At 42.8% G+C, this 25368-nt stretch overlaps 1 protein-coding gene across 2 annotated transcripts in view; it reads right to left on the bottom strand.

Moving 5' to 3' along the window:
* The window catches only part of LOC137300907 (tumor necrosis factor receptor superfamily member 25-like), a 62931-nt gene that overhangs the window by 18229 nt on the left and 19334 nt on the right, over positions 1-25368 (bottom strand). For both annotated transcript variants that reach the window (XM_067970167.1, XM_067970168.1), the window contains exon 4: positions 4886-5038. In XM_067970167.1, coding sequence (XP_067826268.1) covers positions 4886-5038 — 153 coding nt within the window. The remainder of the gene's footprint in view (positions 1-4885; positions 5039-25368) is intronic.

Genomic DNA, 25368 nt, shown 5'->3' with positions numbered 1-25368 from the left:
TTGTGTTCCGTGTGACGGTCGGGTGGATTGTGTTCCGTGTGTGACGGTCGGGTGGATTGTGTTCCGTGTGACGGTCGGGTGGACTGTGTTCCGTGTGACGGTCGGGTGGATTGTGTTCCGTGTGACGGTCGGGTGGACTGTGTTCCGTGTGACGGTCGGGTGGACTGTGTTCCGTGTGACGGTCGGGTGGATTGTGTTCCGTGTGACGGTCGGGTGGACTGTGTTCCGTGTGACGGTCGGGTGGATTGTGTTCCGTGTGACGGTCGGATGGACTGTGTTCCGTGTGACGGTCGGGTGGATTGTGTTCCGTGTGTGACGGTCGGGTGGATTGTGTTCCGTGTGACGGTCGGGTGGACTGTGTTCCGTGTGACGGTCGGGTGGATTGTGTTCCATGTGACGGTCGGGTGGACTGTGTTCCGTGTGACGGTCGGGTGGACTGTGTTCCGTGTGACGGTCGGGTGGATTGTGTTCCATGTGACGGTCGGGTGGATTGTGTTCCGTGTGACGGTCGGGTGGACTGTGTTCCGTGTGACAGTCGGGTGGATTGTGTTCCGTGTGACGGTCGGGTGGATTGTGTTCCGTGTGTGACGGTCGGGTGGATTGTGTTCCGTGTGACGGTCGGGTGGATTGTGTTCCGTGTGTGACGGTCGGGTGGCCTGTGTTCCGTGTGATGGTCGGGTGGATTGTGTTCCGTGTGTGACAGTCGGGTGGATTGTGTTCCGTGTGACGGTCGGGTGGATTGTGTTCCGTGTGTGACAGTCGGGTGGATTGTGTTCCGTGTGATGGTCGGGTGGATTGTGTTCCGTGTGTGACGGTCGGGTGGCCTGTGTTCCGTGTGATGGTCGGGTGGATTGTGTTCCGTGTGTGACAGTCGGGTGGATTGTGTTCCGTGTGACGGTCGGGTGGATTGTGTTCCGTGTGTGACGGTCGGGTGGATTGTGTTCCGTGTGACGGTCGGGTGGATTGTGTTCCGTGTGTGACAGTCGGGTGGATTGTGTTCCGTGTGTGACAGTCGGGTGGATTGTGTTCCGTGTGACGGTCGGGTGGATTGTGTTCCGTGTGTGACGGTCGGGTGGATTGTGTTCCGTGTGACGGTCGGGTGGATTGTGTTCCGTGTGTGACGGTCGGGTGGACTGTGTTCCGTGTGACGGTCGGGTGGATTGTGTTCCGTGTGTGACGGTCGGGTGGACTGTGTTCCGTGTGACGGTCGGGTGGACTGTGTTCCGTGTGACGGTCGGGTGGATTGTGTTCCGTGTGTGACGGTCGGGTGGACTGTGTTCCGTGTGTGACGGTCGGGTGGCCTGTGTTCCGTGTGACGGTCGGGTGGATTGTGTTCCGTGTGTGACGGTCGGGTGGACTGTGTTCCGTGTGACGGTCGGGTGGATTGTGTTCCGTGTGACGGTCGGGTGGATTGTGTTCCGTGTGACGGTCGGGTGGATTGTGTTCCGTGTGTGACGGTCGGGTGGATTGTGTTCCGTGTGACGGTCGGGTGGATTGTGTTCCGTGTGTGACGGTCGGGTGGACTGTGTTCCGTGTGACGGTCGGGTGGATTGTGTTCCGTGTGTGACGGTCGGGTGGACTGTGTTCCGTGTGACGGTCGGGTGGATTGTGTTCCGTGTGACGGTCGGGTGGACTGTGTTCCGTGTGACGGTCGGGTGGATTGTGTTCCGTGTGACGGTCGGGTGGATTGTGTTCCGTGTGACGGTCGGGTGGATTGTGTTCCGTGTGACGGTCGGGTGGATTGTGTTCCGTGTGACGGTCGGGTGGATTGTGTTCCGTGTGTGACGGTCGGGTGGACTGTGTTCCGTGTGACGGTCGGGTGGATTGTGTTCCGTGTGACGGTCGGGTGGATTGTGTTCCGTGTGACGGTCGGGTGGATTGTGTTCCGTGTGTGACGGTCGGGTGGATTGTGTTCCGTGTGTGACGGTCGGGTGGATTGTGTTCCGTGTGTGACGGTCGGGTGGATTGTGTTCCGTGTGTGACGGTCGGGTGGATTGTGTTCCGTGTGTGACGGTCGGGTGGATTGTGTTCCGTGTGTGTCGGTCGGGTGGATTGTGTTCCGTGTGTGACGGTCGGGTGGATTGTGTTCCGTGTGTGTCGGTCGGGTGGATTGTGTTCCGTGTGTGACGGTCGGGTGGATTGTGTTCCGTGTGTGTCGGTCGGGTGGATTGTGTTCCGTGTGTGACGGTCGGGTGGATTGTGTTCCGTGTGTGTCGGTCGGGTGGATTGTGTTCCGTGTGACGGTCGGGTGGATTGTGTTCCGTGTGTGACGGTCGGGTGGATTGTGTTCCGTGTGTGACGGTCGGGTGGATTGTGTTCCGTGTGTGACGGTCGGGTGGATTGTGTTCCGTGTGACGGTCGGGTGGATTGTGTTCCGTGTGACGGTCGGGTGGATTGTGTTCCGTGTGACGGTCGGTTGGATTGTGTTCCGTGTGTGACGGTCGGGTGGATTGTGTTCCGTGTGTGACGGTCGGGTGGATTGTGTTCCGTGTGTGTCGGTCGGGTGGATTGTGTTCCGTGTGTGTCGGTCGGGTGGATTGTGTTCCGTGTGTGACGGTCGGGTGGATTGTGTTCCGTGTGTGTCGGTCGGGTGGATTGTGTTCCGTGTGTGACGGTCGGGTGGATTGTGTTCCGTGTGTGTCGGTCGGGTGGATTGTGTTCCGTGTGACGGTCGGGTGGATTGTGTTCCGTGTGTGACGGTCGGGTGGATTGTGTTCCGTGTGTGACGGTCGGGTGGATTGTGTTCCGTGTGACGGTCGGTTGGATTGTGTTCCGTGTGTGACGGTCGGGTGGATTGTGTTCCGTGTGACGGTCAGTTGGATTGTGTTCCGTGTGACGGTCGGGTGGAATGAAAGACCAAAGGGAGTTACAGAGCAAGAGCCCACAGTCCCACTCGCCAGTCCTCAGTTTGACTCGGCCAATGGGTGGCTCTGCTCCCTTTCTTCCCTTTCTCGCCCGTTTCACGGCACTGACTCACAATCTTTCCATCCTGCCTCTCACACCCAGTTTTGGAGCCTTAATTTAGGAATGATGTCAAGGCCATGGAGAGGGTGTGGAGAGAATGAGTGAAACCACCTCCAGGGTCGTGACGAGGAGAGATTGGAGCTCTTTTCATTACCACAGAGAAAGTTAAAAAGAGATCCGATAGAGGGCAACAGAATTACGAGAAGTTTTGATCAGGTCAATCAAGATAAACTATTTCCACTGGTCATAGAGTCGATAACTGGAAGTATAAATATTGGATTCAATATTCGGGCACTTTATCCTGATGGGATGAACAGGAGCGAAAAGGGAGGGTCCTCGACCTGCATCTCAGTAAGAATCAGGCTTGAGGGAGGATCTGAAACAACCTCCCCCCCCAAACTAAACCCCCCCACTAAACCCCCCCCACTAAACCCCCCGCACTAAACCCCCCCCACTAAACCCCCCCCCACTAAACCCCCCCCCACTAAACCCCCCGCACTAAACCCCCCGCACTAAACCCCCCCACTAAACCCCCCCACTAAACCCCCCCCACTAAACCCCCCCCCAACTAAACCCCCCCCAACTAAACCCCCCCACTAACCCTCCCACTAAACCCCCCCACTAAACCCCCCCACTAAACCCCCCCACTAACCCCTCCCCCCACTAAACCCCCCCACTAACCCTCCCCCACTAAACCCCCCCACTAAACCCCCCCACTAACCCCTCCCCCCACTAAACCCCCCCACTAACCCCTCCCCCCACTAAACCCCCCCCACTAACCCCCCCCACTAAACCCCACCCACTAACCCCTCCCCCCCCACTAAACCCCCCCACTAACCCCTCCCCCCACTAATCCCCCCCCACCAACACCCCCACTAACCCCCCTCCGACTAAACCCCCACTAAACACCCCCCCCACTAAACCCCCCCCACAAACTCCCCCCCACTAACCTCCCTCACTAACCCAGACCCTCTCCACCCCATCACTAGCCCCCCCCCCACTCTCTATCCCTCCCTTCATTAACCCCCCCTCAACTAACCTCCCCTCACTAACGCCCCTTCACTAACCCCCCCTCACTAATGTCCCCCCCACTAACCCCTCCCTCACTAACCCAGACCAGGGAGGATGTTCCCGATGGCTGGGGAGTCCAGAACCAGGGGTCACAGTCTCAGGATACGGGGTCTGCCATTTAGAACCGAGATGAGGAGAAATTTCTTCACTCAGAGGGTGGTGAACCTGTGGAATTCTCTACCACAGAAGGCAGTGGAGGCCAAGTCATTAGATGTATTCAAGAAGGAGATAGATATATTTCTTAATGCTAAAGGGATCAAGGGATATGGGGAAAAAGCGGGAACAGGAAACTGAGTTAGATGATCAGCCATGATCACTTTGAATGGCGGAGCAGGCCCGAAGGGCCGAATGGCCGACTCTTGCTCCTATTTTCTGTGTTTCTATGACCCTCTCCAGCCCTTCACTAACCCCCCCTCACTAATCCCGCCCACTCTCTGTCCCCCCCCCTTCACTAACCCCCCCCTCACTAACTCCCCCACTAACCTGGACCCTCGCCCCCCCTCACTAACCCAGACCCTTGCCCCCCCCCCAACTAACCCAGACCCTTGCCCCCCCCAACTAACCCAGACCCTTGCCCCTCCCACTAACCTGGACCCTTTCCCCCCCCTCCCCGACTAACCCGGACCCTCGCCCCCCCTCACTATCCCGGACCCTGGTCCCACCCCCACTAACCCGGACCCTCGCCCCCCCTCACTATCCCGGACCCTGGTCCCACCCCCACTAACCCGGACCCTTTCCTCCACCCACTAACCCGGACCCTTCCCCCCCTCACTAACCCAGACCCTTGACTCCCCCCTCACTAACCCGGACCCTCGCTCCCCCCCCCCTCACTGTGACGCTCGGTACTCACAGGGTCTGATGATTTGCTTGTTCGTGCAGTTAGAACAGTTCTGACAATGGAAGCTGTGACAGTTGGATTGGTGACACTGCCGGTATTGGTGATTGTGGCAGCCACACAATGTGTTATTGGTCGCCGTGCAGTCATGAAGAGTTGTCTGGAACTCTGGAGGGAAACAGACACATCTGTCAACCACTGGATCCAACCGCACATCTGTAACAGTGCGTGAAGGAGAGTGGGAGGGGAGAGACACACAGCAACATAGAGACAGAGTGAGGGAGGTAAACAGGTACAGAGAGAGAGAGAGACATAGAGGCAGATACAGAGAGTGAGAGAGATATAGAGTGAGAGATACAGAGTGAGAGAGATATAGAGTGAGAGATACAGAGAGTGAGAGAGATATAGAGTGAGAGAGATATAGAGTGAGAGATACAGAGAGTGAGAGAGATATAGAGTGAGAGATACAGAGAGTGAGAGATACAGAGAGTGAGAGAGATATAGAGTGAGAGATACAGAGAGTGAGAGAGATATAGAGTGAGAGAGATATTGAGTGAGAGATACAGAGAGTGAGAGAGATATAGAGTGAGAGATACAGAGAGTGAGAGATACAGAGAGTGAGAGAGATATAGAGTGAGAGATACAGAGAGTGAGAGAGATATAGAGTGAGAGAGATACAGAGTGAGAGAGATATAGAGTGAGAGATACAGAGTGAGAGAGATATACAGAGTGAGAGATACAGAGAATGAGAGAGATATAGAGTGAGAGATACAGAGTGAGAGAGATATGGAGTGAGAGATACAGAGAGTGAGAGAGATATATAGAGTGAGAGATAGAGATATATAGAGTGAGAGATACAGAGTGAGAGAGATATAGAGTGAGAGATACAGAGTGAGAGAGATATACAGAGTGAGAGATACAGAGAGTGAGAGAGATATAGAGTGAGAGATACAGAGTGAGAGAGATATGGAGTGAGAGATACAGAGAGTGAGAGAGATATATAGAGTGAGAGATACAGATATATAGAGTGAGAGATACAGAGTGAGAGAGATATATAGAGTGAGAGATACAGGGAGTGAGAGAGATATAGAGTGAGAGATACAAAGAGTGAGAGATACAAAGAGTGAGAGAGATATAGAGTGAGAGAGATATATAGAGTGAGAGATACAGAGAGTGAGAGAGATATAGAGTGAGAGATACAGAGTGAGAGAGATATAGAGTGAGAGATACAGAGTGAGAGAGAAACAGAGAGTGAGAGATACAGAGAGTGAGAGAGATATAGAGTGAGAGATACAAAGTGAGAGAGATATAGAGTGAGAGATACAGAGAGTGAGAGAGATATATAGAGTGAGAGTTACAGAGAGTGAGAGAGATATTTCGAGTGAGAGAGATATAGAGTGAGAGATACAGAGAGTGAGAGAGATATAGAGTGAGAGATACAGAGTGAGAGAGACATAGAGTGAGAGATACAGAGTGAGAGAGATATATAGAGTGAGAGATACAAAGAGTGAGAGAGATATATAGAGTGAGAGATACAAAGAGTGAGAGAGATATATAGAGTGAGAGAGATAGAGTGAGAGAGATATACAGAGTGCGAGAGATATAGAGTGAGAGATACAGAGAATGAGAGAGATATATAGAGTGAGAGATACAGAGTGAGAGAGATATAGAGTGAGAGATACAGAGAGTGAGAGAGATATAGAGTGAGAGAGATATACAGAGTGAGAGATACAGAGAGTGAGAGAGATATAGAGTGAGAGATACAGAGTGAGAGAGATATGGAGTGAGAGATACAGAGAGTGAGAGAGATATATAGAGTGAGAGATACAGAGAGTGAGAGAGATATAGAGTGAGAGATACAGAGAGTGAGAGATATATAGAGTGAGAGATAGAGATATATAGATTGAGAGATACAGAGTGAGAGAGATATATAGAGTGAGAGATACAGGGAGTGAGAGAGATATGGAGTGAGAGATACAAAGAGTGAGAGACACAAAGAGTGAGAGAGATATAGAGTGAGAGAGATATATAGAGTGAGAGATACAGAGAGTGAGAGAGATATAGAGTGAGAGATACAGAGTGAGAGAGATATAGAGTGAGAGATACAGAGAGTGAGAGAGATATATAGAGTGAGAGATACAAAGAGTGAGAGAGATATATAGAGTGAGAGAGATAGAGTGAGAGAGATATACAGAGTGAGAGAGATATGCAGAGTGATAGATATACAGAGTGAGAGAGAAACAGAGAGTGAGAGATACAGAGAGTGAGAGAGATATAGAGTGAGAGAGATATAGAGTGAGAGATACAGAGAGTGAGAGAGATATAGAGTGAGAGATACAGAGTGAGAGAGATATAGAGTGAGAGATACAGAGTGAGGGAGATATATAGAGTGAGAGATACAAAGAGTGAGAGAGATATATAGAGTGAGAGATACAAAGAGTGAGAGAGATATATAGAGTGAGAGAGATAGAGTGAGAGAGATATACAGAGTGCGAGAGATATAGAGTGAGAGATACAGAGAATGAGAGAGATATATAGAGTGAGAGATACAGAGTGAGAGAGATATAGAGTGAGAGATACAGAGAGTGAGAGAGATATAGAGTGACAGAGATATACAGAGTGAGAGATACAGAGAGTGAGAGAGATATAGAGTGAGAGATACAGAGTGAGAGAGATATAGAGTGAGAGATACAGAGTGAGAGAGATATATAGAGTGAGAGATACAAAGAGTGAGAGAGATATATAGAGTGAGAGATACAAAGAGTGAGAGAGATATATAGAGTGAGAGAGACAGAGTGAGAGAGATATACAGAGTGAGAGAGATATAGAGTGAGAGATACAGAGAATGAGAGAGATATATAGAGTGAGTGATACAGAGTGAGAGAGATATAGAGTGAGAGATACAGAGAGTGAGAGAGATATAGAGTGAGAGAGATATACAGAGTGAGAGATACAGAGAGTGAGAGAGATATAGAGTGAGAGATACAGAGTGAGAGAGATATGGAGTGAGAGATACAGAGAGTGAGAGAGATATATAGAGTGAGAGATACAGAGAGTGAGAGAGATTTCGAGTGAGAGATACAGAGAGTGAGAGAGATATATAGAGTGAGAGATAGAGATATATAGATTGAGAGATACAGAGTGAGAGAGATATATAGAGTGAGAGATACAGGGAGTGAGAGAGATATAGAGTGAGAGATACAAAGAGTGAGAGATACAAAGAGAGAGAGATATAGAGTGAGAGAGATAGATAGAGTGAGAGATACAGAGAGTGAGAGAGATATAGAGTGAGAGATACAGAGTGAGAGAGATATAGAGTGAGAGATACAGAGAGTGAGAGAGATATATAGAGTGAGAGATACAAAGAGTGAGAGAGATATATAGAGTGAGAGAGATAGAGTGAGAGAGATATCCAGAGTGAGAGAGATATGCAGAGTGATAGATATACAGAGTGAGAGAGAAACAGAGAGTGAGAGATACAGAGAGTGAGAGAGATATATAGAGTGAGAGATAGAGATATATAGATTGAGAGATACAGAGTGAGAGAGATATATAGAGTGAGAGATACAGGGAGTGAGAGAGATAGAGAGTGAGAGATACAAAGAGTGAGAGATACAAAGAGAGAGAGATATAGAGTGAGAGATACAGAGTGAGAGAGATATAGAGTGAGAGATACAGAGAGTGAGAGAGATATACAGAGTGAGAGATACAGAGAGTGAGAGAGATATAGAGTGAGAGATACAGAGTGAGAGAGATATGGAGTGAGAGATACAGAGAGTGAGAGAGATATAGAGTGAGAGATACAGAGTGAGAGATATATAGAGTGAGAGATACAGAGTGAGAGAGATATAGAGTGAGAGATACAGAGAGTGAGAGAGATATACAGAGTGAGAGATACAGAGAGTGAGAGAGATATAGAGTGAGAGATACAGAGTGAGAGAGATATGGAGTGAGAGATACAGAGAGTGAGAGAGATACAGAGAGTGAGAGATACAGAGAGTGAGAGAGATATAGAGTGAGAGATACAGAGAGTGAGAGAGATATATAGAGTGAGAGATAGAGATATATAGATTGAGAGATACAGAGTGAGAGAGATATATAGAGTGAGAGATACAGGGAGTGAGAGAGATATAGAGTGAGAGATACAAAGAGTGAGAGATACAAAGAGTGAGAGAGATATAGAGTGAGAGAGATATATAGAGTGAGAGATACAGAGAGTGAGAGAGATATAGAGTGAGAGATACAGAGTGAGAGAGATATAGAGTGAGAGATACAGAGAGTGAGAGAGATATATAGAGTGAGAGATACAAAGAGTGAGAGAGATATATAGAGTGAGAGAGATAGAGTGAGAGAGATATACAGAGTGCGAGAGATATAGAGTGAGAGATACAGAGAATGAGAGAGATATATAGAGTGAGAGATACAGAGTGAGAGAGATATAGAGTGAGAGATACAGAGAGTGAGAGAGATATAGAGTGAGAGAGATATACAGAGTGAGAGATACAGAGAGTGAGAGAGATATAGAGTGAGAGATACAGAGTGAGAGAGATATAGAGTGAGAGATACAGAGTGAGAGAGATATATAGAGTGAGAGATACAAAGAGTGAGAGAGATATATAGAGTGAGAGATACAAAGAGTGAGAGAGATATATAGAGTGAGAGAGATAGAGTGAGAGAGATATACAGAGTGCGAGAGATATAGAGTGAGAGATACAGAGAATGAGAGAGATATATAGAGTGAGAGATACAGAGTGAGAGAGATATAGCGTGAGAGATACAGAGAGTGAGAGAGATATAGAGTGAGAGAGATATACAGAGTGAGAGATACAGAGAGTGAGAGAGATATAGAGTGAGAGATACAGAGTGAGAGAGATATGGAGTGAGAGATACAGAGAGTGAGAGAGATATATAGAGTGAGAGATACAGAGAGTGAGAGAGATATAGAGTGAGAGATACAGAGAGTGAGAGAGATATATAGAGTGAGAGATAGAGATATATAGATTGAGAGATACAGAGTGAGAGAGATATATAGAGTGAGAGATACAGGGAGTGAGAGAGATATAGAGTGAGAGATACAAAGAGTGAGAGATACAAAGAGAGAGAGATATAGAGTGAGAGAGATATATAGAGTGAGAGATACAGAGAGTGAGAGAGATATAGAGTGAGAGATACAGAGTGAGAGAGATATAGAGTGAGAGATACAGAGAGTGAGAGAGATATATAGAGTGAGAGATACAAAGAGTGAGAGAGATATATAGAGTGAGAGAGATAGAGTGAGAGAGATATACAGAGTGAGAGAGATATGCAGAGTGATAGATATACAGAGTGAGAGAGAAACAGAGAGTGAGAGATACAGAGAGTGAGAGAGATATATAGAGTGAGAGATAGAGATATATAGATTGAGAGATACAGAGTGAGAGAGATATATAGAGTGAGAGATACAGGGAGTGAGAGAGATATAGAGTGAGAGATACAAAGAGTGAGAGATACAAAGAGAGAGATATAGAGTGAGAGAGATATATAGAGTGAGAGATACAGAGAGTGAGAGAGATATAGAGTGAGAGATACAGAGAGTGAGAGAGATATAGAGTGAGAGAGATATACAGAGTGAGAGATACAGAGAGTGAGAGAGATATAGAGTGAGAGATACAGAGTGAGAGAGATATGGAGTGAGAGATACAGAGAGTGAGAGAGATATATAGAGTGAGAGATACAGAGAGTGAGAGAGATATAGAGTGAGAGATACAGAGAGTGAGAGAGATATAGAGTGAGAGAGATATACAGAGTGAGAGATACAGAGAGTGAGAGAGATATAGAGTGAGAGATACAGAGTGAGAGAGATATGGAGTGAGAGATACAGAGAGTGAGAGAGATATATAGAGTGAGAGATACAGAGAGTGAGAGAGATATAGAGTGAGAGATACAGAGAGTGAGAGATATATAGAGTGAGAGATAGAGATATATAGATTGAGAGATACAGAGTGAGAGAGATATATAGAGTGAGAGATACAGGGAGTGAGAGAGATATGGAGTGAGAGATACAAAGAGTGAGAGACACAAAGAGTGAGAGAGATATAGAGTGAGAGAGATATATAGAGTGAGAGATACAGAGAGTGAGAGAGATATAGAGTGAGAGATACAGAGTGAGAGAGATATAGAGTGAGAGATACAGAGAGTGAGAGAGATATATAGAGTGAGAGATACAAAGAGTGAGAGAGATATATAGAGTGAGAGAGATAGAGTGAGAGAGATATACAGAGTGAGAGAGATATGCAGAGTGATAGATATACAGAGTGAGAGAGAAACAGAGAGTGAGAGATACAGAGAGTGAGAGAGATATAGAGTGAGAGAGATATAGAGTGAGAGATACAGAGAGTGAGAGAGATATAGAGTGAGAGATACAGAGTGAGAGAGATATAGAGTGAGAGATACAGAGTGAGGGAGATATATAGAGTGAGAGATACAAAGAGTGAGAGAGATATATAGAGTGAGAGATACAAAGAGTGAGAGAGATATGTAGAGTGAGAGAGATAGAGTGAGAGAGATATACAGAGTGCGAGAGATATAGAGTGAGAGATACAGAGAATGAGAGAGATATATAGAGTGAGAGATACAGAGTGAGAGAGATATAGAGTGAGAGATACAGAGTGAGAGAGATATAGAGTGAGAGATACAGAGAGTGAGAGAGATATATAGAGTGAGAGATACAAAGAGTGAGAGAGATATATAGAGTGAGAGAGATAGAGTGAGAGAGATATACAGAGTGAGAGAGATATGCAGAGTGATAGATATACAGAGTGAGAGAGAAACAGAGAGTGAGAGATACAGAGAGTGAGAGAGATATAGAGTGAGAGAGATATAGAGTGAGAGATACAGAGAGTGAGAGAGATATAGAGTGAGAGATACAGAGTGAGAGAGATATAGAGTGAGAGATACAGAGTGAGGGAGATATATAGAGTGAGAGATACAAAGAGTGAGAGAGATATATAGAGTGAGAGATACAAAGAGTGAGAGAGATATGTAGAGTGAGAGAGATAGAGTGAGAGAGATATACAGAGTGCGAGAGATATAGAGTGAGAGATACAGAGAATGAGAGAGATATATAGAGTGAGAGATACAGAGTGAGAGAGATATAGAGTGAGAGATACAGAGAGTGAGAGAGATATAGAGTGACAGAGATATACAGAGTGAGAGATACAGAGAGTGAGAGAGATATAGAGTGAGAGATACAGAGTGAGAGAGATATAGAGTGAGAGATACAGAGTGAGAGAGATATATAGAGTGAGAGATACAAAGAGTGAGAGAGATATATAGAGTGAGAGATACAAAGAGTGAGAGAGATATATAGAGTGAGAGAGACAGAGTGAGAGAGATATACAGAGTGAGAGAGATATAGAGTGAGAGATACAGAGAATGAGAGAGATATATAGAGTGAGTGATACAGAGTGAGAGAGATATAGAGTGAGAGATACAGAGAGTGAGAGAGATATAGAGTGAGAGAGATATACAGAGTGAGAGATACAGAGAGTGAGAGAGATATAGAGTGAGAGATACAGAGTGAGAGAGATATGGAGTGAGAGATACAGAGAGTGAGAGAGATATATCGAGTGAGAGATACAGAGAGTGAGAGAGATATAGAGTGAGAGATACAGAGAGTGAGAGAGATATATAGAGTGAGAGATAGAGATATATAGATTGAGAGATACAGAGTGAGAGAGATATATAGAGTGAGAGATACAGGGAGTGAGAGAGATATAGAGTGAGAGATACAAAGAGTGAGAGATACAAAGAGAGAGAGATATAGAGTGAGAGAGATAGATAGAGTGAGAGATACAGAGAGTGAGAGAGATATAGAGTGAGAGATACAGAGTGAGAGAGATATAGAGTGAGAGATACAGAGAGTGAGAGAGATATATAGAGTGAGAGATACAAAGAGTGAGAGAGATATATAGAGTGAGAGAGATAGAGTGAGAGAGATATCCAGAGTGAGAGAGATATGCAGAGTGATAGATATACAGAGTGAGAGAGAAACAGAGAGTGAGAGATACAGAGAGTGAGAGAGATATATAGAGTGAGAGATAGAGATATATAGATTGAGAGATACAGAGTGAGAGAGATATATAGAGTGAGAGATACAGGGAGTGAGAGAGATAGAGAGTGAGAGATACAAAGAGTGAGAGATACAAAGAGAGAGAGATATAGAGTGAGAGATACAGAGTGAGAGAGATATAGAGTGAGAGATACAGAGAGTGAGAGAGATATACAGAGTGAGAGATACAGAGAGTGAGAGAGATATAGAGTGAGAGATACAGAGTGAGAGAGATATGGAGTGAGAGATACAGAGAGTGAGAGAGATATAGAGTGAGAGATACAGAGTGAGAGATATATAGAGTGAGAGATACAGAGTGAGAGAGATATAGAGTGAGAGATACAGAGAGTGAGAGAGATATACAGAGTGAGAGATACAGAGAGTGAGAGAGATATAGAGTGAGAGATACAGAGTGAGAGAGATATGGAGTGAGAGATACAGAGAGTGAGAGAGATACAGAGAGTAAGAGATACAGAGAGTGAGAGAGATATAGAGTGAGAGATACAGAGAGTGAGAGAGATATATAGAGTGAGAGATAGAGATATATAGATTGAGAGATACAGAGTGAGAGAGATATATAGAGTGAGAGATACAGGGAGTGAGAGAGATATAGAGTGAGAGATACAAAGAGTGAGAGATACAAAGAGTGAGAGAGATATAGAGTGAGAGAGATATATAGAGTGAGAGATACAGAGAGTGAGAGAGATATAGAGTGAGAGATACAGAGTGAGAGAGATATAGAGTGAGAGATACAGAGAGTGAGAGAGATATATAGAGTGAGAGATACAAAGAGTGAGAGAGATATATAGAGTGAGAGAGATAGAGTGAGAGAGATATACAGAGTGCGAGAGATATAGAGTGAGAGATACAGAGAATGAGAGAGATATATAGAGTGAGAGATACAGAGTGAGAGAGATATAGAGTGAGAGATACAGAGAGTGAGAGAGATATAGAGTGAGAGAGATATACAGAGTGAGAGATACAGAGAGTGAGAGAGATATAGAGTGAGAGATACAGAGTGAGAGAGATATAGAGTGAGAGATACAGAGTGAGAGAGATATATAGAGTGAGAGATACAAAGAGTGAGAGAGATATATAGAGTGAGAGATACAAAGAGTGAGAGAGATATATAGAGTGAGAGAGATAGAGTGAGAGAGATATACAGAGTGCGAGAGATATAGAGTGAGAGATACAGAGAATGAGAGAGATATATAGAGTGAGAGATACAGAGTGAGAGAGATATAGCGTGAGAGATACAGAGAGTGAGAGAGATATAGAGTGAGAGAGATATACAGAGTGAGAGATACAGAGAGTGAGAGAGATATAGAGTGAGAGATACAGAGTGAGAGAGATATGGAGTGAGAGATACAGAGAGTGAGAGAGATATATAGAGTGAGAGATACAGAGAGTGAGAGAGATATAGAGTGAGAGATACAGAGAGTGAGAGAGATATATAGAGTGAGAGATAGAGATATATAGATTGAGAGATACAGAGTGAGAGAGATATATAGAGTGAGAGATACAGGGAGTGAGAGAGATATAGAGTGAGAGATACAAAGAGTGAGAGATACAAAGAGAGAGAGATATAGAGTGAGAGAGATATATAGAGTGAGAGATACAGAGAGTGAGAGAGATATAGAGTGAGAGATACAGAGTGAGAGAGATATAGAGTGAGAGATACAGAGAGTGAGAGAGATATATAGAGTGAGAGATACAAAGAGTGAGAGAGATATATAGAGTGAGAGAGATAGAGTGAGAGAGATATACAGAGTGAGAGAGATATGCAGAGTGATAGATATACAGAGTGAGAGAGAAACAGAGAGTGAGAGATACAGAGAGTGAGAGATACAGAGAGTGAGAGAGATATATAGAGTGAGAGATAGAGATATATAGATTGAGAGATACAGAGTGAGAGAGATATATAGAGTGAGAGATACAGGGAGTGAGAGAGATATAGAGTGAGAGATACAAAGAGTGAGAGATACAAAGAGAGAGATATCGAGTGAGAGAGATATATAGAGTGAGAGATACAGAGAGTGAGAGAGATATAGAGTGAGAGATACAGAGAGTGAGAGAGATATAGAGTGAGAGAGATATACAGAGTGAGAGATACAGAGAGTGAGAGAGATATAGAGTGAGAGATACAGAGTGAGAGAGATATGGAGTGAGAGATACAGAGAGTGAGAGAGATATATAGAGTGAGAGATACAGAGAGTGAGAGAGATATAGAGTGAGAGATACAGAGAGTGAGAGAGATATATAGAGTGAGAGATAGAGATATATAGATTGAGAGATACAGAGTGAGAGAGATATATAGAGTGAGAGATACAGGGAGTGAGAGAGATATAGAGTGAGAGATACAAAGAGTGAGAGATACAAAGAATGAGAGAGATATATAGAGTGAGAGATACAGAGTGAGAGAGATATAGAGTGAGAGATACAGAGAGTGAGAGAGATATAGAGTGAGAGAGATATACAGAGTGAGAGATACAGAGAGTGAGAGAGATATAGAGTGAGAGATACAAAGAGTGAGAGATACAAAGAGTGAGAGAGATACAGAGTGAGAGAGATATGGAGTGAGAGATACAGAGAGTGAGAGAGATATAGAGTGAGAGATACAGAGTGAGAGAGATATAGAGTGAGAGATACAGAGTGAGGGAGATATATAGAGTGAGAGATACAAAGAGTGAGAGAGATATATAGAGTGAGAGATACAAAGAGTGAGAGAGATATATAGAGTGAGAGAGATAGAGTGAGAGAGATATACAGAGTGCGAGAGATATAGAGTGAGAGATACAGAGAATGAGAGAGATATATAGAGTGAGAGATACAGAGTGAGAGAGATATAGAGTGAGAGATACAGAGAGTGAGAGAGATATAGAGTGAGAGAGATATACAGAGTGAGAGATACAGAGAGTGAGAGAGATATAGAGTGAGAGATACAGAGTGAGAGAGATATGGAGTGAGAGATACAGAGAGTGAGAGAGATATATAGAGTGAGAGATACAGAGAGTGAGAGAGATTTCGAGTGAGAGATACAGAGAGTGAGAGATACAAAGAGTGAGAGAGATATAGAGTGAGAGAGATATATAGAGTGAGAGATACAGAGAGTGAGAGAGATATAGAGTGAGAGATACAGAGTGAGAGAGATATAGAGTGAGAGATACAGAGAGTGAGAGAGATATATAGAGTGAGAGATACAAAGAGTGAGAGAGATATATAGAGTGAGAGAGATAGAGTGAGAGAGATATACAGAGTGCGAGAGATATAGAGTGAGAGATACAGAGAATGAGAGAGATATATAGAGTGAGAGATACAGAGTGAGAGAGATATAGAGTGAGAGATACAGAGAGTGAGAGAGATATAGAGTGAGAGAGATATACAGAGTGAGAGATACAGAGAGTGAGAGAGATATAGAGTGAGAGATACAGAGTGAGAGAGATATAGAGTGAGAGATACAGAGTGAGAGAGATATATAGAGTGAGAGATACAAAGAGTGAGAGAGATATATAGAGTGAGAGATACAAAGAGTGAGAGAGATATATAGAGTGAGAGAGATAGAGTGAGAGAGATATACAGAGTGCGAGAGATATAGAGTGAGAGATACAGAGAATGAGAGAGATATATAGAGTGAGAGATACAGAGTGAGAGAGATATAGCGTGAGAGATACAGAGAGTGAGAGAGATATAGAGTGAGAGAGATATACAGAGTGAGAGATACAGAGAGTGAGAGAGATATAGAGTGAGAGATACAGAGTGAGAGAGATATGGAGTGAGAGATACAGAGAGTGAGAGAGATATATAGAGTGAGAGATACAGAGAGTGAGAGAGATATAGAGTGAGAGATACAGAGAGTGAGAGAGATATATAGAGTGAGAGATAGAGATATATAGATTGAGAGATACAGAGTGAGAGAGATATATAGAGTGAGAGATACAGGGAGTGAGAGAGATATAGAGTGAGAGATACAAAGAGTGAGAGATACAAAGAGAGAGAGATATAGAGTGAGAGAGATATATAGAGTGAGAGATACAGAGAGTGAGAGAGATATAGAGTGAGAGATACAGAGTGAGAGAGATATAGAGTGAGAGATACAGAGAGTGAGAGAGATATATAGAGTGAGAGATACAAAGAGTGAGAGAGATATATAGAGTGAGAGAGATAGAGTGAGAGAGATATACAGAGTGAGAGAGATATGCAGAGTGATAGATATACAGAGTGAGAGAGAAACAGAGAGTGAGAGATACAGAGAGTGAGAGAGATATATAGAGTGAGAGATAGAGATATATAGATTGAGAGATACAGAGTGAGAGAGATATATAGAGTGAGAGATACAGGGAGTGAGAGAGATATAGAGTGAGAGATACAAAGAGTGAGAGATACAAAGAGAGAGATATCGAGTGAGAGAGATATATAGAGTGAGAGATACAGAGAGTGAGAGAGATATAGAGTGAGAGATACAGAGAGTGAGAGAGATATAGAGTGAGAGAGATATACAGAGTGAGAGATACAGAGAGTGAGAGAGATATAGAGTGAGAGATACAGAGTGAGAGAGATATGGAGTGAGAGATACAGAGAGTGAGAGAGATATATAGAGTGAGAGATACAGAGAGTGAGAGAGATATAGAGTGAGAGATACAGAGAGTGAGAGAGATATATAGAGTGAGAGATAGAGATATATAGATTGAGAGATACAGAGTGAGAGAGATATATAGAGTGAGAGATACAGGGAGTGAGAGAGATATAGAGTGAGAGATACAAAGAGTGAGAGATACAAAGAATGAGAGAGATATATAGAGTGAGAGATACAGAGTGAGAGAGATATAGAGTGAGAGATACAGAGAGTGAGAGAGATATAGAGTGAGAGAGATATACAGAGTGAGAGATACAGAGAGTGAGAGAGATATAGAGTGAGAGATACAAAGAGTGAGAGATACAAAGAGTGAGAGAGATACAGAGTGAGAGAGATATGGAGTGAGAGATACAGAGAGTGAGAGAGATATAGAGTGAGAGATACAGAGTGAGAGAGATATAGAGTGAGAGATACAGAGTGAGGGAGATATATAGAGTGAGAGATACAAAGAGTGAGAGAGATATATAGAGTGAGAGATACAAAGAGTGAGAGAGATATATAGAGTGAGAGAGATAGAGTGAGAGAGATATACAGAGTGCGAGAGATATAGAGTGAGAGATACAGAGAATGAGAGAGATATATAGAGTGAGAGATACAGAGTGAGAGAGATATAGAGTGAGAGATACAGAGAGTGAGAGAGATATAGAGTGAGAGAGATATACAGAGTGAGAGATACAGAGAGTGAGAGAGATATAGAGTGAGAGATACAGAGTGAGAGAGATATGGAGTGAGAGATACAGAGAGTGAGAGAGATATATAGAGTGAGAGATACAGAGAGTGAGAGAGATATAGAGTGAGAGATACAGAGAGTGAGAGAGATATATAGAGTGAGAGATAGAGATATATAGATTGAGAGATACAGAGTGAGAGAGATATATAGAGTGAGAGATACAGGGAGTGAGAGAGATATAGAGTGAGAGATACAAAGAGTGAGAGATACAAAGAGAGAGAGATATAGAGTGAGAGAGATAGATAGAGTGAGAGATACAGAGAGTGAGAGAGATATAGAGTGAGAGATACAGAGTGAGAGAGATATAGAGTGAGAGATACAGAGAGTGAGAGAGATATATAGAGTGAGAGATACAAAGAGTGAGAGAGATATATAGAGTGAGAGAGATAGAGTGAGAGAGATATACAGAGTGCGAGAGATATAGAGTGAGAGATACAGAGAATGAGAGAGATATATAGAGTGAGAGATACAGAGTGAGAGAGATATAGAGTGAGAGATACAGAGAGTGAGAGAGATATGGAGTGAGAGAGACATACAGAGTGAGAGATACAGAGAGTGAGAGAGATATAGAGTGAGAGATACAGAGTGAGAGAGATATAGAGTGAGAGATACAGAGTGAGAGAGATATATAGAGTGAGAGATACAAAGAGTGAGAGAGATATATAGAGTGAGAGATACAAAGAGTGAGAGAGATATATAGAGTGAGAGAGATAGAGTGAGAGAGATATACAGAGTGCGAGAGATATAGAGTGAGAGATACAGAGTGAGAGAGATATAGAGTGAGAGATACAGAGAGTGAGAGAGATATAGAGTGAGAGAGATATACAGAGTGAGAGATACAGAGAGTGAGAGAGATATAGAGTGAGAGATACAGAGTGAGAGAGATATGGAGTGAGAGATACAGAGAGTGAGAGAGATATATAGAGTGAGAGATACAGAGAGTGAGAGAGATATAGAGTGAGAGATACAGAGAGTGAGAGAGATATATAGAGTGAGAGATAGAGATATATAGATTGAGAGATACAGAGTGAGAGAGATATATAGAGTGAGAGATACAGGGAGTGAGAGAGATATAGAGTGAGAGATACAAAGAGTGAGAGATACAAAGAGAGAGAGATATAGAGTGAGAGAGATATATAGAGTGAGAGATACAGAGTGAGAGAGATATAGAGTGAGAGATACAGAGAGTGAGAGAGATATATAGAGTGAGAGAGATATATAGAGTGAGAGATACAAAGCGTGAGAGAGATATATAGAGTGAGAGAGATATACAGAGTGAGAGAGATATGCAGAGTGATAGATATACAGAGTGAGAGAGATATGGAGTGAGAGATACAGAGAGTGAGAGAGATATAGAGTGAGAGATATAGAGTGAGAGAGAAACAGAGAGTGAGAGATACAGAGAGTGAGAGAGATATAGAGTGAGAGATACAAAGTGAGAGAGATATAGAGTGAGAGATACAGAGAGTGAGAGAGATATATAGAGTGAGAGAGATATAGAGTGAGAGATACAGAGAGTGAGAGAGATATAGAGTGAGAGATACAGAGTGAGAGAGATATAGAGTGAGAGATACAGAGTGAGAGAGAGATATAGAGTGAGAGATACAAAGAGTGAGAGAGATATATAGAGTGAGAGAGATAGAGTGAGAGAGATATACAGAGTGAGAGAGATATCATGAGTGATAGATATACAGAGTGATAGATATACAGAGTGAGAGAGATATACAGAGTGATAGATATACAGAGTGATAGATATACAGAGTGAGAGAGATATACAGAGTGATAGATGTACAGAGTGATAGATATACAGAGTGAGAGTGATATACAGAGTGAGGGAAATATATAGAGTGATAGATATAGAGTGAGAGAGATATACAGAGTGAGAGAGATATACAGACTGATAGATATACAGAGTGAGAGAGATATACAGAGTGAGAGAGATATATAGAGTGAGAGATAGAGATATATAGATTGAGAGATACAGAGTGAGAGAGATATATAGAGTGAGAGATACAGGGAGTGAGAGAGATATCGAGTGAGAGATACAAAGAGTGAGAGATACAAAGAGAGAGATATAGAGTGAGAGAGATATATAGAGTGAGAGATACAGAGAGTGAGAGAGATATAGAGTGAGAGATACAGAGAGTGAGAGAGATATAGAGTGAGAGAGATATACAGAGTGAGAGATACAGAGAGTGAGAGAGATATAGAGTGAGAGATACAGAGTGAGAGAGATATGGAGTGAGAGATACAGAGAGTGAGAGAGATATATAGAGTGAGAGATACAGAGAGTGAGAGAGATATAGAGTGAGAGATACAGAGAGTGAGAGAGATATATAGAGTGAGAGATAGAGATATATAGATTGAGAGATACAGAGTGAGAGAGATATATAGAGTGAGAGATACAGGGAGTGAGAGAGATATAGAGTGAGAGATACAAAGAGTGAGAGATACAAAGAATGAGAGAGATATATAGAGTGAGAGATACAGAGTGAGAGAGATATAGAGTGAGAGATACAGAGAGTGAGAGAGATATAGAGTGAGAGAGATATACAGAGTGAGAGATACAGAGAGTGAGAGAGATATAGAGTGAGAGATACAGAGTGAGAGAGATATAGAGTGAGAGATACAGAGTGAGAGAGATATATAGAGTGAGAGATACAAAGAGTGAGAGAGATATATAGAGTGAGAGATACAAAGAGTGAGAGAGATATATAGAGTGAGAGAGATAGAGTGAGAGAGATATACAGAGTGAGAGAGATATCGAGTGAGAGATACAGAGAATGAGAGAGATATATAGAGTGAGAGATACAGAGTGAGAGAGATATAGAGTGAGAGATACAGAGAGTGAGAGAGATATAGAGTGAGAGAGATATATAGAGTGAGAGATACAGAGAGTGAGAGAGATATATAGAGTGAGAGATACAGAGAGTGAGAGAGATATAGAGTGAGAGATACAGAGAGTGACAGAGATATATAGAGTGAGAGATAGAGATATATAGATTGAGAGATACAGAGTGAGAGAGATATATAGAGTGAGAGATACAGGGAGTGAGAGAGATATAGAGTGAGAGATACAAAGAGTGAGAGATACAAAGAGTGAGAGAGATATAGAGTGAGAGAGATATAGAGTGAGAGAGATATAGAGTGAGAGATACAGAGAGTGAGAGAGATATAGAGTGAGAGATACAGAGTGAGAGAGATATAGAGTGAGAGATACAGAGTGAGGGAGATATATAGAGTGAGAGATACAAAGAGTGAGAGAGATATATAGAGTGAGAGATACAAAGAGTGAGAGAGATATATAGAGTGAGAGAGATAGAGTGAGAGAGATATACAGAGTGCGAGAGATATAGAGTGAGAGATACAGAGAATGAGAGAGATATATAGAGTGAGAGATACAGAGTGAGAGAGATATAGAGTGAGAGATACAGAGAGTGAGAGAGATATAGAGTGAGAGAGATATACAGAGTGAGAGATACAGAGAGTGAGAGAGATATAGAGTGAGAGATACAGAGTGAGAGAGATATGGAGTGAGAGATACAGAGAGTGAGAGAGATATATAGAGTGAGAGATACAGAGAGTGAGAGAGATATAGAGTGAGAGATACAGAGAGTGAGAGAGATATATAGAGTGAGAGATAGAGATATATAGATTGAGAGATACAGAGTGAGAGAGATATATAGAGTGAGAGATACAGGGAGTGAGAGAGATATAGAGTGAGAGATACAAAGAGTGAGAGATACAAAGAGAGAGAGATATAGAGTGAGAGAGATAGATAGAGTGAGAGATACAGAGAGTGAGAGAGATATAGAGTGAGAGATACAGAGTGAGAGAGATATAGAGTGAGAGATACAGAGAGTGAGAGAGATATATAGAGTGAGAGATACAAAGAGTGAGAGAGATATATAGAGTGAGAGAGATAGAGTGAGAGAGATATACAGAGTGCGAGAGATATAGAGTGAGAGATACAGAGAATGAGAGAGATATATAGAGTGAGAGATACAGAGTGAGAGAGATATAGAGTGAGAGATACAGAGAGTGAGAGAGATATGGAGTGAGAGAGACATACAGAGTGAGAGATACAGAGAGTGAGAGAGATATAGAGTGAGAGATACAGAGTGAGAGAGATATAGAGTGAGAGATACAGAGTGAGAGAGATATATAGAGTGAGAGATACAAAGAGTGAGAGAGATATATAGAGTGAGAGATACAAAGAGTGAGAGAGATATATAGAGTGAGAGAGATAGAGTGAGAGAGATATACAGAGTGCGAGAGATATAGAGTGAGAGATACAGAGTGAGAGAGATATAGAGTGAGAGATACAGAGAGTGAGAGAGATATAGAGTGAGAGAGATATACAGAGTGAGAGATACAGAGAGTGAGAGAGATATAGAGTGAGAGATACAGAGTGAGAGAGATATAGAGTGAGAGATACAGAGAGTGATAGAGATATATAGAGTGAGAGATACAGAGAGTGAGAGAGATATAGAGTGAGAGATACAGAGAGTGAGAGAGATATATAGAGTGAGAGACAGAGATATATAGATTGAGAGATACAGAGTGAGAGAGATATATAGAGTGAGAGATACAGGGAGTGAGAGAGATATAGAGTGAGAGATACAAAGAGTGAGAGATACAAAGAGAGAGAGATATAGAGTGAGAGAGATATATAGAGTGAGAGATACAGAGAGTGAGAGAGATATAGAGTGAGAGATACAGAGTGAGAGAGATATCGAGTGAGAGATACAGAGAGTGAGAGAGATATATAGAGTGAGAGATACAAAGAGTGAGAGAGATATATAGAGTGAGAGAGATAGAGTGAGAGAGATATACAGAGTGAGAGAGATATGCAGAGTGATAGATATACAGAGTGAGAGAGATATGGAGTGAGAGATACAGAGAGTGAGAGAGATATAGAGTGAGAGATATAGAGTGAGAGAGAAACAGAGAGTGAGAGATACAGAGAGTGAGAGAGATATAGAGTGAGAGATACAAAGTGAGAGAGATATAGAGTGAGAGATACAGAGAGTGAGAGAGATATATAGAGTGAGAGAGATATAGAGTGAGAGATACAGAGAGTGAGAGAGATATAGAGTGAGAGATACAGAGTGAGAGAGATATAGAGTGAGAGATACAGAGTGAGAGAGAGATATAGAGTGAGAGATACAAAGAGTGAGAGAGATATATAGAGTGAGAGAGATAGAGTGAGAGAGATATACAGAGTGAGAGAGATATCATGAGTGATAGATATACAGAGTGATAGATATACAGAGTGAGAGAGATATACAGAGTGATAGATATACAGAGTGATAGATATACAGAGTGAGAGAGATATACAGAGTGATAGATGTACAGAGTGATAGATATACAGAGTGAGAGTGATATACAGAGTGAGGGAAATATATAGAGTGATAGATATAGAGTGAGAGAGATATACAGAGTGAGAGATACAGGGAGTGAGAGAGATATAGAGTGAGAGATACAAAGAGTGAGAGATACAAAGAGTGAGAGAGATATAGAGTGAGAGAGATATAGAGTGAGAGAGATATAGAGTGAGAGATACAGAGAGTGAGAGAGATATAGAGTGAGAGATACAGAGTGAGAGAGATATAGAGTGAGAGATACAGAGTGAGGGAGATATATAGAGTGAGAGATACAAAGAGTGAGAGAGATATATAGAGTGAGAGATACAAAGAGTGAGAGAGATATATAGAGTGAGAGAGATAGAGTGAGAGAGATATACAGAGTGCGAGAGATATAGAGTGAGAGATACAGAGAATGAGAGAGATATATAGAGTGAGAGATACAGAGTGAGAGAGATATAGAGTGAGAGATACAGAGAGTGAGAGAGATATAGAGTGAGAGAGATATACAGAGTGAGAGATACAGGGAGTGAGAGAGATATAGAGTGAGAGATACAAAGAGTGAGAGAGATATATAGAGTGAGAGAGATAGAGTGAGAGAGATATACAGAGTGAGAGAGATATCATGAGTGATAGATATACAGAGTGATAGATATACAGAGTGAGAGAGATATACAGAGTGATAGATATACAGAGTGATAGATATACAGAGTGAGAGAGATATACAGAGTGATAGATGTACAGAGTGATAGATATACAGAGTGAGAGTGATATACAGAGTGAGGGAAATATATAGAGTGATAGATATAGAGTGAGAGAGATATACAGAGTGAGAGATACAGGGAGTGAGAGAGATATAGAGTGAGAGATACAAAGAGTGAGAGATACAAAGAGTGAGAGAGATATAGAGTGAGAGAGATATAGAGTGAGAGAGATATAGAGTGAGAGATACAGAGAGTGAGAGAGATATAGAGTGAGAGATACAGAGTGAGAGAGATATAGAGTGAGAGATACAGAGTGAGGGAGATATATAGAGTGAGAGATACAAAGAGTGAGAGAGATATATAGAGTGAGAGATACAAAGAGTGAGAGAGATATATAGAGTGAGAGAGATAGAGTGAGAGAGATATACAGAGTGCGAGAGATATAGAGTGAGAGATACAGAGAATGAGAGAGATATATAGAGTGAGAGATACAGAGTGAGAGAGATATAGAGTGAGAGATACAGAGAGTGAGAGAGATATAGAGTGAGAGAGATATACAGAGTGAGAGATACAGGGAGTGAGAGAGATATAGAGTGAGAGATACAAAGAGTGAGAGATACAAAGAGTGAGAGAGATATAGAGTGAGAGAGATATAGAGTGAGAGAGATATAGAGTGAGAGATACAGAGAGTGAGAGAGATATAGAGTGAGAGATACAGAGTGAGAGAGATATAGAGTGAGAGATACAGAGTGAGGGAGATATATAGAGTGAGAGATACAAAGAGTGAGAGAGATATATAGAGTGAGAGATACAAAGAGTGAGAGAGATATATAGAGTGAGAGAGATAGAGTGAGAGAGATATACAGAGTGCGAGAGATATAGAGTGAGAGATACAGAGAATGAGAGAGATATATAGAGTGAGAGATACAGAGTGAGAGAGATATAGAGTGAGAGATACAGAGAGTGAGAGAGATAT

Source organism: Heptranchias perlo, chromosome 32 (genome assembly GCF_035084215.1).
Source record: "Heptranchias perlo isolate sHepPer1 chromosome 32, sHepPer1.hap1, whole genome shotgun sequence".
Classification (NCBI taxonomy): domain Eukaryota; kingdom Metazoa; phylum Chordata; class Chondrichthyes; order Hexanchiformes; family Hexanchidae; genus Heptranchias; species Heptranchias perlo.
Note: the sequence above shows the minus strand (reverse complement) of the source record. Positions and strands in the feature narration are given on the sequence as shown.